General features: G+C 49.5%; 1 protein-coding gene across 1 annotated transcript in view; it reads right to left on the minus strand.

The window, feature by feature from the left end:
- The window catches only part of prr5 (proline rich 5), a 44,519-nt gene extending 32,516 nt beyond the window's left edge, over positions 1–12,003 (minus strand). Inside the window, exons 1-3 of the mRNA XM_033037593.1 lie at positions 11,528–12,003; positions 7,530–7,610; positions 4,985–5,033 (exon numbers count right to left, since the gene is read on the minus strand). Of these exons, the coding sequence (XP_032893484.1) occupies positions 4,985–5,033; positions 7,530–7,610; positions 11,528–11,658 (261 nt within the window). The 5' untranslated portion in view covers positions 11,659–12,003. The remainder of the gene's footprint in view (positions 1–4,984; positions 5,034–7,529; positions 7,611–11,527) is intronic.
- Between the last annotated feature and the right edge of the window lie 2,202 nt (positions 12,004–14,205).

The following is a 14,205-nucleotide window of genomic DNA, read 5'->3' on the forward strand; positions in this document are numbered from 1 at the left end:
CCCCAACATCGGGAACATGTTTCCTGCCTCTAGCGTGCCCAAACCCTTAACAATCTTATATGTTTCAATGAGAGCCCCTCTCATCCTTCTAAACTCCAGAGTGTACAAGCCCAGACGCTCCATTCTCCCAACACAAGTCTTCTACAAAACTGAATGCTCATTGCCCCAAATGTCACCTATCGGCACGGTGGCACAGTGATAGAGTTGCTCCCTTACAGCGCCAGAGACCCAGGTTCAATCCCGACTACGGGCGCTGTCTGTACGGAGTTTGAACCTTCTACCCCGACCGCGCATGTTTTCTCCGAGATCTTCGGTTTCCTCCCACACTTCAAAGACGTGCAGATTTGTAGGTTAATTGGCTTGGTAAAAAATGTGAAATTGTGTTAATGTGCGGGGAATCGCTGGTCGGTGCGGACTCGGTGAGCCCAAGGGCCTGTTTCCGCGCTGTATCTCTGAACCGTGTTCTCCAGAGACGCTGCCCGACCTGCTGAGTTACTCCAGCACTTTGTGGGGTTTTTTCCCCCACAGATACCCTGATGTTTTGCTGTTACCTTCGGCAAACAAGAACGGTCACGAGAGATCCCAGATCAAAACAACAGAACACAACTTGCTGTTCATCTGGCGTAAGAAGACTGGAGGTGGGATTTGGAGACTTGGGGTTGAAAAATAAATCGCTAATCTTATTAAACTGAGATGATTGGATGCACTGCGCAGAAACATCACGATAATATCTATATTTTAAACTCAATTCGTTCGGGGATGGCAGTAAATTTTAAAGTTATTAAGATGCATGAATAACGTCGCATCAACGGTAAAGTAAATGTCAAGAAACCCAGCTGAATGAGGCACAATGTGCTGGAGTAACTCAGCGGGTCAGGCAGCATCTGTGGAGAATAAGGAATAGGTGACGTTTTGGGTTGGGACCGGTTGGAGGGAGGGTTCTGACCCAAAACGTCGCCTATCCCTTCTCTGCAGAGATGCTGCCTGACCCGCTGAGTTACTCCAGCACTTTGTGATTATCTTTGTTATAAACCAGCATCTGCAGTTCTTTCTATCGATGAATGAGACACCTGTCAGGTTCATATGACCATTAAGACATAGGAGCAGATTTAGGCCATTTGGCCCATCAAGTCTGCTCTGCCATTCAATCACGGCTGATCAATGTTTCCCTCTGAACCCCATTCTCCAGCCATGATCACAATGAATGGCGGTGCTGGCTCGAAGGGCCGAATGGCCTCCTCCTGAACCTATTTTCTATGTTTCTCCCCAGAAGCTATGACATCCTAAATAATCAAGAACCTGACAATCTCCGATTTAAAATACACAATGACTTGGCCTCCACAGCCGCCTGTGGCAATGAATTCCACAGATTCATTATCCTCTGGAATTGTGTAGGATAGTGCTAGTGATCGCTGGTCGGCACAGACTCGGTGGGCCGAAGGGCCTGTTTCCGCGCTGGAACTCTAAAGTCCAGAGCCTTTTCTTTACTCTCGGACTCTAGTCACTTTTGACAAACATGTCTCATTGACGTGACATTTCACCTGTCTGCTCACTCCACCTTGGATGAACAGTAGATCTGGTTTAGAGTTCATAGTTTAGTTTAGAGATACAGCTCAGAAACAGGCCCTTTGTCCCACCGAGTCCACACCGACCAGCGATCCCTGCACATTAACCCCATCCTACACACACCAGGGACAATTTATATTTATACTAAGCCAATTAGCCTACAAACATGTACGTCTTTTGGAGCGTGGGAGGAAACCGGAGCGCCCGGAGAAAACCCGCGCATGTCACTGCTGCCCCACCGTGCTGCCCTGCATTTGTGGTAGTCTCACCTCCCGTTTCACTCCTGAGTTTCACTTGATCATTCTGTGCTTCCCCACAGGTGACAACCCTTACGGGACCACGAGTGCTGAACACCGGCAGGCACAAGGGACTGCACAACAAACTGTACACCCTCAGCTTTTCCACAGCTCCCAGTCCAAGCTCATCTTGTCATTTATTTCATGCTGGTGAAAGGCGTTCTGCGAATACTGTTCGAGAGCAGCGCTCCCAACATCCCAGGAGGAAGCACGACAGCTTCCACAACAGCGGCAACAAAAACAACTTGCGGGAATAAACAGCATCACCACCAATAAAAGATGAGTGGAGCGATTCACAACTAGTTTCACGTCCTTCTGATTAATTTTCACGTTCATAAGTGAAAGGAGCAGAATTAGGCAATTCGGCCCATCAAGGCTACTTCACCATTCAATCATGGCTGATCTATCTCTCCCTCCTAACCCCATTCTCCTGCCTTCTCCTTGTAACCTCTGACACCTGTACTAATCTAGAATCTATCCATCTCTGCCGTAAAAATATCCACCGACTTGGCCTCCACAGCCCTCTGTGGCAAATAATTCCACAGATTCACCACCCTCTGACTAAATGGCGCTGATTGTCTGCCTCCTTTTCAACTTCCCCTCAGCCAACAATGAACCATTCTACATTTCCTTGATAATTGTCTGCTTTGATCTGTCGTTTTCACACCTCACCCCTCCATATCTCTATACCTCCTCTCCCCTGACTCTCAGTCTGAAGAAAGGTCTCGATCCAAAAAGGCACCCATTCCTTCTATCCAGAGATGCTCTCTGTCCCGCTGAGTTACTCCAGCATTTTGCGTCTATCTAGGGTGTAAACCAGCATCTGCAGTTCCCTCCGACATAATTTACAATTGAGTTTAGTTTATTGTTACGTGTAGCGAGGTGCAGTGAAAAACATTTTGTTGCGTGCTAACCAGTCAGCGGAAAGACAATGCATGAGTATAATCGAGCCGTCCACAGTGTACAGACACAGGATACAAGGAATAACCTGTCCTTATTGCTTCCGAAATGTGTAGGAAGGAACTGCATATGACACCGAAAATAGACTCCCTCTGCCCCACACCCACCCTCCCCCAGGCCGTTTGTACCCAATTGGGATGTTCCCTGCATCGGAAGCAATGGGATAGACACAACATGCTGGAGTAACTCAGCGGGACAGGCAGCATCTCTGGAGAAAATGGAAAGGTGATGTTTCATAGAAACATTGAAAATAGGTGCAGGAGTAGGCCATTTGGCCCTTCGAGCCAGCACCACCATTCAATATGATCATGGCTGATCATCCAAAATCAGTACCCCATTCCGGCTTTCACCCCGTATTCCTTGATTCCGTTAGTTCCAAGAGCTAGATCTAACTCTGTAACTCTTTCAGGTCGAGTTTTACTTTCGGGCTCGAAACGTCACCCATTCCCTTCTCTCCAGAGATGCTGCCCGTCCCGCTGAGTTACTCCAGCATGTTGTGTCTATCCCATTGCTTCCGATGCAGGGAACATCCCAATTGGGTACAAACAGCCTGGGGGAGGGTGGGTGTGGGGCAGAGGGAGGCTGTGGTTTAGGGTAACCAAGGTGACTGCACCCAAGACTGTGGCCTCAATGTAAATGTCTCAGATTGGGGTTGACAAGGTGGGCATCAGAGTAAGAATATTAAAAATAAAACTGCAAAGAAAGAGATCTGCTCGCCACATGGGGAATCCATTGGTCAGGAATTGTCTGAGGGAGCGACGGAAGAAAGAAGGGAATCATATCCATGGGGAAAGTTAGAAATGGGATCAGTAAGGAAGTGCGCAGATGGGACCCTATGGCATGGCACCCATTCACACTAGTTCTGTGTTGGAAGAAACTACAGATGCTGGTTTACACCCGAAGATAGACACAAAATGCTGGGGTAACTCAACGGGTCAGGCAGCTTCTCTGGAGAGAAGGAATGGGTGGCGTTTCAGGTCGGGATGGCGCCTGAAGAAGGGTCTCGAACCTCTCTGCCTGTCCCGCTGAGTTACTCCAGCATCTTGCGTCTACCTTCACAGTAGTTCTTGGTTACTTTCTCATCCACTCCCTACACATTAGAGACAATTTACAGAAGCCAATTGGCCTACGAACCCGCAAGCGTTTGCGATGTGTTTGGAAACCGGAGCGCCCAGAGGAAACCCACACGGTCACAGGGCAAACTGTACGCAGTCAGCACCCGAGGTCAGGATCGAACCGGGGTCTCTGGTGCCGTGAGGCAGCAGCTCTACCAGCTGCGCCACTCTGCCACCCCATGGCACTTTCAATAGACAATAGGTGCAGGGGCAGGCCATTTGGCCCTTCGAGCCAGCACCGCCATTCAATGTGATCATGGCTGATCATCCCCAATCAGTACCCCGTTCCTGCCTTCTCCCCATATCCCCTGACTCTGCTATTTTTAAGAGCCCTATCTAGTTCTCTCTTGAAAGCATCCAGAGAACCTGCCTCCACCGCCCTCTCAGGCAGAGAATTCCACAGACTCACCACTCTCTGGGCTTGGACACGCTAGAGGCAGGAAACATGTTCCCGATGTTCGGGGAGTCCAGAACCAGGGGTCACAGTTTAAGAATAAGGGGTAAGCCATTTAGAGCAGTTGAGGAAACACTTTTTCTCACAGAGAGTGGTGAGTCTGTGGAATTCTCTGCCTGAGAGGGCGGTGGAGGCAGGTTTTCTGGATGCTTTCAAGAGAGAGCTAGACAGAGCTCTTAAAAATAGCGGAGTCAGGAGATATGGGGAGAAGGCAGGAACGGGGTACTGATTGAGGATGTTCAGCCATGATCACATTGAATGGCGGTGCTGGCTCGAAGGGCCGAAAGGCCTACTCCTGCACCTATTGTCTATTGTCAAAGGCTTACAGGTTTGTAGGTTAATTGGCTTCTGTAAATTGTCCCTATAGTGTATGTGTGATAGAACTAGTGTACGGGGCGATTGCTGGTCTGTACGGACTCGATGGGCCGAAGGGCCCGTTTCCGCACTGTGTCTCTACACTAAACTGAAAACATGCGCACACCATACTTCCTGTGTTCTCCTGGATACAGGAATTAGAAACACAAATGTAAAAACAAATACATAATTGTGCACCAGCTTGTCCAAGGAGTGACTGAGGAATAAATAATACTGACCTGAAGATACTCCGTGAAGAAAGATCCGAGCTCAGTTTTCAGTAACTGCCTGCAGCGTGAAATAAAAGAAAATAAATTTAGACAAGGGAATCGCGCTGTTTTGAGGTGACTAGTTTGTGTAAATCCACCACAGAAAACTGCTGTTGACAAGCAGAGCCATAGAGGAACCATAGGGGAAATAATAAAATATCATGTTGGACACAGAGTCATATAATGTGGAAACAGGCCCGACTTGCCCACACCCACCAACATGTCCCAGATACACTAATCCCACTTGCCTGCTGTTTAGTTTTTAGACAATAGACAATAGACAATAGGTGCAGGAGTAGGCCATTCGGCCCTTCGAGCCAGCACTGCCATTCAATGTGATCATGACATTTTTAGACAGGGGATAGGTTAAAGTCCGGCAAGTAACAGGCGGAATCTCTGGAGAGAAGGGATGGGTGACAATTCGGGTCAAGGCCCTTCTTCAGATTGGAGTTGCACACATCTCGAATCCATCCTATCCCCACCCCGGGTCCAATCCCATCTGACCTATGTCCAAGACACGTCACATGTCCCTTGCCTCTTCAATTACTTCAATTTTCCAAGCCTCCGCTCCCTCATCTTTACTACAAAAAAAAAGGAGTCTGAAGAAGGACCTCAACCAGAAACGTCACCCATTCCTTCTCTCCAGAGATGCTGCCTGTCCTGCTGAGTTACTCCAGCATTTTGTGTCTGTCTTCGTATGTAAACCAGCAACTGCAGTCCCTCCTTACACACAGGTAACTGGGTAGATTCAGGACAAGAGGGGCTCTTGACAGTCTCTCCACATTCAATGGCTGCTTTGTGCCCAGTTAGATGATCTGACCAGGGATCTCTTCATAACACCACAATGGTGGCAAGACTCAGCAGGAACTAACTGGGCTGGAGTTCTAAAATATTTTTAAATACAAATTGAAATACTGCCTTTGCTTGTAAACGCAGGTTTAATCCGGTGGTGAGTGGCTTCATGTTCCACTTTCATCAGTGGAAGAGGTCACTTGACTCGCAGTGAAAGGGGACAACAAACTCTCATGCTTAGACACAAAATGCTGGAGTAACACAGCGGGTGAGGCAGCATCTCTGGAGAGAAGGAATGGGCGAGGTTTCGGGTCGAGACCCTTCTTCAGACTGAATTCTTCAGACTTTCCTTCTCTCCAGAGATGCTGCCTCACCCGCTGAGTTACTCCAGCATTTTGTGTCTACCTTCGATTTAAACCAGCGTCTGGAGGTCTTTCTTACAAACGTTCTTGCTTCCTCCTCTGATCAACACTGCCAGCCGTAAGGTCGTAAGTGATTCAGGATTGGCATTGTGCATGAATGACTTTTTAAAACAAAACTCGTGGCCCGTCGGAACACAGCTTCATGCCAACCTCTCTCACCCACAGCCACACTTACTGATCACCAGCGATCACACTCGCCGAACACCACTGCTCACACTCGCCGATCACCAGTGATCACACTCGCCGATCACCACTGCTCACACTCGCCGATCACCACTGCTCACACTCGCTGATCACTAGTGATCACACTCGCAGATGACTGGTGATCACACACACTGATCACCAGTGAACACACACACTGATCACCAATATATTTGTGGGGAGGCACTGCAGATGCTGGTTTAAATCGAAGATGGACAAAAATTGTTGGGGTAACTCAGCGGGAAAGGCAGCATCTCTAGAGAGAAGGAATGGGTGACGTTTTGGGTCGAGACTGATCAGCATGCGTGTCAAGGGGTTACGGGGAGAAGGCAGGAGAATGGGGTTGGGAGGGAGAGATAGATCAGCCATGACAGAAGGGCAGAGTAGACGATGGGCCGAATGGCCTAATTCTACTATAACTTGTGAACTCTCTGGTTTAGCTTATTATTGTCACGTGTACAGTCAAAAGCTTTTTGTTGCGTGCTGTCCAGTCAGTGAAAAGACTATACATGATTACAATCAAGCCATCCACAGTGTACAGATACAGGATAATGGGAATAACATTTAGTGCAAGTTAAAGTCCAGTAAAGATAGTCCAAGGGTCTCCAGAGGTAGATAGTACGTCAGGACTGCTCTCTCTTGATGGTTAACATTTCCCAGCCGGTTTTCTGTGGGAGCTCTGGTTTCCTCCAACACTCCAAAGATGTACAGGTTTGTAGGTTAATTGGCTTGGTGTCCCTAGTGTGTGTAGGATAGTGTTAGTGTGCGGGGATCGCCGGTCAGTGCAGTTTCGGTGGGCCGAAGGGCCTGTTTCCACACTCTATCTCCAAACTAAATTAAAAAGGGATAAAGAGAATCACTTTTAATGCTAGATAAAGTCGGATTAAAGATAGTCCGATGGTCTCCAAAGAGGAAGATGGTAGGTAGGTCAGGACCACTCTCTAGTTGTGGTAGGATGATTCAGTTGCCCGATGACAGCTGGGAAGAAACTGTCCCTGAATCTGGAGGTGTGCGTTTTCACACTTAATCAACGCGCTCGAAGAAAAGCTCGCAACAGTCAGGTGAACGTTAAACGGGGGAGATTCTTGTCTCTTGCTTACCTGACCCCCTCGTTGAGGTGATGAAGCTCATTATCAGGTAAACCTTTCCGCTGGAACACGGCAATCACGGCGTTCTGTATGCTGCAACATAAAGGAAGCAAAGCCATCAACGTTGGAACACTTGTAGCGCAGCGGCAGAGTTGCTGCCTCACAGCGCCAGGGACCCGGGTTCAACCCCGACTACGTGGGCTATCTGTATGGAGTTTGTACATTCTCCCTGTGACAATAGAAAATAGACAATAGGTGCAGGAGTAGGCCATTCGGCCCTTCGAGCCAGCACCGCCATTCAATGTGATCATGGCTGATCATCCCCAATCAGTACCCCGTTCCTGCCTTCTCCCCATATCCACTGACTCCGCTATTTTTAAGAGCCCTATCTAGCTCCTGAAAGCATCCAGAGAACCTGCCTCCACCGCCCTCTGAGGCAGAGAATTCCACAGACTCACCACTCTCTGTGAGAAAAAGTGTTTCCTCGTCTCCGTTCTAAATGGCTTGCTCCTTATTCTTAAACTGTGGCCCCTGGTTCTGGACTCCTCCAACATCGGGAACATGTTTCCCGCCTCTAGCGTGTCCAAGCCCTTAACAATCTTATATGTTTCAATGAGATTGCCTCTCATCCTTCTAAACTCCAGAGGGTAGAAGCCCAGCTGCTCCATTCTCTCAGCATATGACAGTCCCGCCATCCCGGAAATTAACCTTGTAAACCTACGCTGCACTCCCTCAACGAGGGGGTGCTCTGGTTTCCCCCCCACACTCCAAAGACATGTAGGTTTGTAGGTTAATTGGCTTGGCATGAATGCAAATTGTCCCTAGTGTGTGTAGAATAGTGTTAATGTGTGGGGATCGCTGGTCGGCATGGACTCTGTGGGCCGAAGGGCCTGTTTCCACGCTGTATCTCTAATCTAAACTTGTATCAAACACAACCAAGTTGGTACACTCATTTGACTACATTGGTAAGTTGCCTGGTGACCCGTCAGATGTTTGCGTGTCAAGTTGGCAACATTTTATACGGATTTAATTTCGCAAGTTCATAAATTATTTGCCATCTTTAATATTCTGATTAAATTAAATTAATCTTGCGGTGGACCTGAGAGAAGGCACAGCAACTCTGTGTTAAAGCCCAGTTAGCTGCCAGCACTGTGTTAAAGTACTGTTAATGTTGCTCGTTACTAAGTATTTGGCAAGTTTCATTAATGACGGCCAAAGGGATGACTACGTAATACTGTTAAAAGACAGGTAGTCCGAGTCTGTGCCGACCAGCGATCCCCGCACACTAACACTATCCCACACATATACTAGGGACAATTTACACTTATACCAAGCCAATTAACCTACAAACATGTACGTCTTTGGAGTGTGGGAGGAAACCGAAGATCTCGGAGAAAACCCACGCAGGTCACGGGGAGAACGTACAAACTCCATACAGACAGCGCCCGTAGTCGGGATTGAACCCGGGTCTCCGGCGCTGCATTCGCTGTAACTCTACTGCTGAGCCACCGTGACAGTTCGGCAGTACTATACTGGACTGTTTGTAAGAAAAGAATCTCACTGTGTGTTAGCACCTTGCACATGTGACAATAAAACCCTCATCGAAATTCACCGAATAGTTAAAGGCCTGGATAGAGTGGGTGATGTGAGCAGTGTTAAGTAGTGTACCTCAAACCATCTCTTTTGACGGCACTTGGCCTCTACTCGCTGGAGTTTAGAAAGATGAGGAGGGGTCTCATTGAAACTTACATAGTAGTGAAAAGCCTGGATAGAGTGTGTGTGGAGAGGATGTGTCCACTAGTGGGAGAGTCTAGGACCAGAGGTCATAGCCTCAGAATGTAAGGACGCTCCTCTAGGAGGGAGATGAGGAGGAATTTCTTTAGTCAGAGGGTGGCGAATCTGTGGAATTCTTTGCCACAGAAAGCTGTGGAGGCCAAGTCAGTAGATATATTTAAGGTGGAGACAGATAGATTCTTGATTAGTACAGGTGTCAGGGGTTATGGGAAGGCAGGAGAGTGGGGTTAGGAGGGAGAGATAGCTCATCCATGATTGAATAGCAGACTAGACCCGATGGGCCGAATGGCCTAATTCTTCTCCTAAACAAAATGAAAAGCACCAATTTAAAAAAAAAGAGGGCTTTGAATATCCTTCACAAACAAACATCCTCTGGTAATAACAAAGTTTGCCATAATCTTTGTGAGTCATAGTCGGAGTCACACAGCATGGACACAGGCCCTTCGGCCCAACTTGCCCATGCCCAGGGTGACACCGTGGCACAGCGGTATAGTTGCTGCCTTACAGCAGTTGCAACGCTAGAGACCCGGGTTCGATCCCGACTACGGCTGCTGTCTGTACGGAGTTTTCCGTTCTCCGTGCAACTTGCGTGGGTTTTCTCCGCGAACTACAATTTCCTCCCACACCTCAAAGACGTGCAGGTTTGTAGGTGAATTGGCTTGGTAGAAATGATCCCTAGTGCGTGTAGGATAGTGTTAATGTGCGGGTATCGCTGGTCGGCGCAGACACGGTGGGCCGAAGGGCTGGTTTCTGCGCTGTATCTCTAAACTAAACCAAGATGCTAGATCGAGGCTAGTACCATTTACCCACATTTAGATCATAAACCTTTAAACCTTTCCTATCCAGGTACATGTCCAGCATTGTTTAGGTATGTATTTCTTTTAAAACATAGAATTAATGACAAATTCCCTTTTCCACAGATAAAACTCTGTCATCCGTTGGACGGCACGGTGGCGCAGCGGTAGAGCTGTGCCTTACAGCGCCAGAGGCCCGGGTTCGATCCCGACTACGGTTGCTGTCTGTACGGAGTTTGCACGTTCTCCTCATGACCTGCGTGGGTTTCCTCCTGGTGCTCTGGTTTCCTCCCGCACTCCAAAAGCGTACAGGGAAATTGGCTTCTGTAAATTGACCCCAGTGTGTGAGATACAGGGCACAGGGTGATTGCTGGTCGGTGTGGACTCAGTGGGAGTAAGGGCCTGGCACCTCTAAACTTTACTCCTGAAAAGTCTGAAAGTATCAGTGTGTGGGGGAAGTCACTATCCTTGGCATTTTCTCTTCGTCTGGAAGTTAAAATCCAGGTGAACCGTGCTAAAGGGCAAGTTCCAGCTTCAAGTTGTACAAAGTCGCACCCTGCCAATGCTGACTTATGGACTATTATTTATTACACCTTCAAATTAATCATTTTCTACTTAGATATGCAAGGTTTAGAACATTGAACATTACAGCACAGGAACAGGCCCTTTGGCCAACAACCTCTATGCCGATCTCAACACAACAAGTTCAACTAATCTTCTCTGCCCGCAAGCAATTAATATGCCCAACCCCTCCACATCCATGAATATCCAAATGCCTCTTATACGCCACTACAGGTGCTGTCTGTGTGTGGGGGGGGGGGGGGGGAGGGGATGGGGGGAAAGAGGGGATGGGGGGAGAAGAGGGGATGGGGGGGGGAGAAGAGGGGATGGGGGGAGAAGAGGGGATGGGGGGAGAAGAGGGGATGGGGGGAGAAGAGGGGATGGGGGGAGAAGAGGGGATGGGGGGGGGAAGGGGATGGGGGGGAGAGGGGATGGGGGGGAAAGAGGGGAGCAGAGGGGATGGGGGGAGAGAAGAGGGGATGGGGGGGGTGGGAGGGGACGGGGGGGGGATGGGGGGGGGGGAGGGGATGGGGGGGGGAGAAGAGGGGATGGGGGGAGAAGAGGGGATGGGGGGGAGAAGAGGGGATGGGGGGAGAAGAGGGGATGGGGGGGGGAGGGGATGGGGGGGGGGGGGAAGAGGGGAGGGGGGGGGGAAGAGGGGATGGGGGGGGAAGAGGGGATGGGGGGGGAAGAGGGGATGGGGGAGTAGAGGGGATGGGGGAGAAGAGGGGATGGGGGGAAAGAGGGGATGGGGGGGGAGAGGGAAAGAGGGGAGGGAAGAGGGAGAGAGAGCGGTCAGGGGGAGAGCAGAGGCTGGGGGCCAGGGGAAGGGGGGACACGGTGCTGGGGCGGTGACTGTACCTGTTCCAGGTGGCGTTGTTGCCGGCGCGACGTTGTTGGTTGCCCCGCTCGTCGGCGGCCGCCTGCTCGCTCCTGCCCAGCTCGCACAGGCTGGGCGAACTCATGAACTTCGGCCTGCGGAAAGTCCGCATGGTTAGTCCGGAAAACCCCCGCTCTGCCGCGGCGGGGGCGAGGAGGCTGGTCCCGGGGGGGGAGAGAAGGGAGAGCAGAGAGGGGGAAGAGACAGAGAGAGAGAGGGGTGGGGAGAGAGAGGAAGAGGGGGAGAGAGGAAGAGGGGGGAGAGAGGGAGAGAGAAAGAGAGGAGAAAGGGGGAGAGGGGAGAGCAGAGAGGGAGACAGAAGGAGAGGAGAGTGTGAGTGAGTGTGAGCCTGTAAAAAGCACCACCCTCACATACAACCCCTCTCCCCCAGCGCCGCTTGGAGCCTCTTCACCATTTACAGACTGTGCAACTTTGTTTTTTTTAAAAAAGAAACTAATCTCAGAGGCGACTCTCAGCTGGTTTACACGGTCCCAGCGGCGCCGGCTGCTCACACACAGCGGCTGGGAGCGGGGCGGGCGGGCGGGGGGAGAGGTACACGTTTGCACGTAACGACTGGATATCCTCTAGACTTCACTAAAGTCCTTCCTAATCCCCATCCTTACTCACAGCCGAAGGGGACAGAAGACAAGCAGCCGTAGTACCGAACGAAAGGAGAGACAAGCAAACTCAAAAGCACAGGAACTCCCCCTCCCCTTCACTCACTCTATCATCCCATACACCTACCGGGGTCACTCCCTCTCCCATCCATTCCTTACCCCCCCCCCCACTTCTTCACTCCACTCCTCCCCCTTCATTCCCCTCTCTCCCCCCCTCCCTCCTTGCCCCTGCATTCCCTCTCCCTCCTTTCACTCATTCCCTCCTTCCCCTCCATTCTCTCCCTCCATTCTCTCCCTCCCTCTCCCCTCCACTCTCTTCTCCCCTCCTTTTCATCCCCCCCCATCACTCCCTCCCCTCCTCATCTCTCCCCTCCCGGTGCTTTGCGGACCCAGCCGCTCCATCTAACCTCAATGCCATCTCTGTGGGGAGGGTGGGAGTTTCAGACACATCAGGTCTAAAGCAGGGGAAACAAAAGGCCTTCAGGACCAAGAGGCTTGGGTCAGGTCAAGGCCACATAGTGAGCTTGAAACGCAACTGGGTGCAAGTATTCTTGTCGTGTTTTCCTTCAACAGAACAGGACAATATTCCAGCACTGAACGTTGCACCTTGCTCTGAACATAGTTTACAGATCACTTCACTTCCTGTTACAGTGCAGATTGACCACACAGTTAGAAGTAGTTACAGAAAGTAGTTTCTCAACATTGCTCCCACCGCCCCTTCAAACAGAGCCATACAGCATGGAAACAGGCCCTTCGGCCCAACTTGCCCACACTGGCCAACATGTCCCAGCTACACTAGTCCCACCTGCCCACCATCCAAACCTGTCCTATCCATGTACCTGTTTAACTGTTTCTTAAATGTTGGGATAGTCCCAGCCTCAACTACCTCCTCTGGCAGCTTGTTCCATACACCCGCCACCCTTTGTGTGAAAAAGTTACCCCTCAGATTCCTATTCAAATCTTTTCCCCTTCACCTTAAACCTATGTCCTTGGGTCCTCTTGGTTGGTTCTTGGTTTCTTGGTCCTCCAAAATATTCCAAATGGAATTTAAACTGGAGGTGGGCAAGAGACTCTGTGCATCTACCCGATCTATTCCTCTCACGATTTTATATACTTGTATATTTTAAGTATTAAATTATCTTGATGTATTCTGCTTAAGAAGGTAGACAAAAGTGCTGGAGAAACTCAGCGGGTGCAGCAGCATCTATGGAGCGAAGGAAATAGGCAACGTTTCGAGCTGAAACCCTTCTGTATTCTGGGTCATCTAAAGGTACATATTTGGAATGAGTTTTAATTCAAAACAATACTATTATCTGCAGATACATTAAAATAATTAATGATTAAAATGGAGGTTTGCAGTTCAAATTGCATTAAAGCCCATTCCCATTCACTTGGTTTAGGTCTGTCTAATGTAAGACGATTAACTCAGACTGATATTTTAAATTAGTCATGAAAAAGATGGACCTAAAACTTGGCTTGGTCAACATTTGGAAATTAACTACATGGGTTAACGGATGTGCCGTAGAGAGCATTTTATCGGGATGCATCAGAGACCTTGGTTTGGGAACAGCTCCATCGCTAGAAATCGCAGCAAATTGTGGTCGCAGCCCAAGCCATCACACAAACCAACCTCCCTTCTATTCACTCCATTTACGCTTCACGCTGCCTTGGCAAGGCCAGCAGCATAATCAAGGACCAGTTGCACCCCCGCCACTCCCTCCTCCCCTCTCCCATCGGGCAAAAGGTACACAAGTGTGAAACCGCACACCACCAGATTCGGGGACAGTTTCTTCCCTGCTGTTATCAGGCAACTGAACCATCCCACCACAACCAGAGAGCGGTGCTGAACTACCTCATTGGTGACCCTCGGACTATCTTTGATCCGACTTTATTGGCTTTACCTTGCACTAAACGTTATTTCCTTATCATGTGTCTACACTGCAAATGGCTCGATTGTAATCATGAATTGTCTTTCTGCTGACTGGTTAAACATGCAACAAAAGCTTTTCACTGTACCTCAGTACACGTGTCAATAATCTACA

This window comes from Amblyraja radiata, chromosome 19 (assembly GCF_010909765.2).
Source record: "Amblyraja radiata isolate CabotCenter1 chromosome 19, sAmbRad1.1.pri, whole genome shotgun sequence".
Lineage (NCBI taxonomy): Eukaryota > Metazoa > Chordata > Chondrichthyes > Rajiformes > Rajidae > Amblyraja > Amblyraja radiata.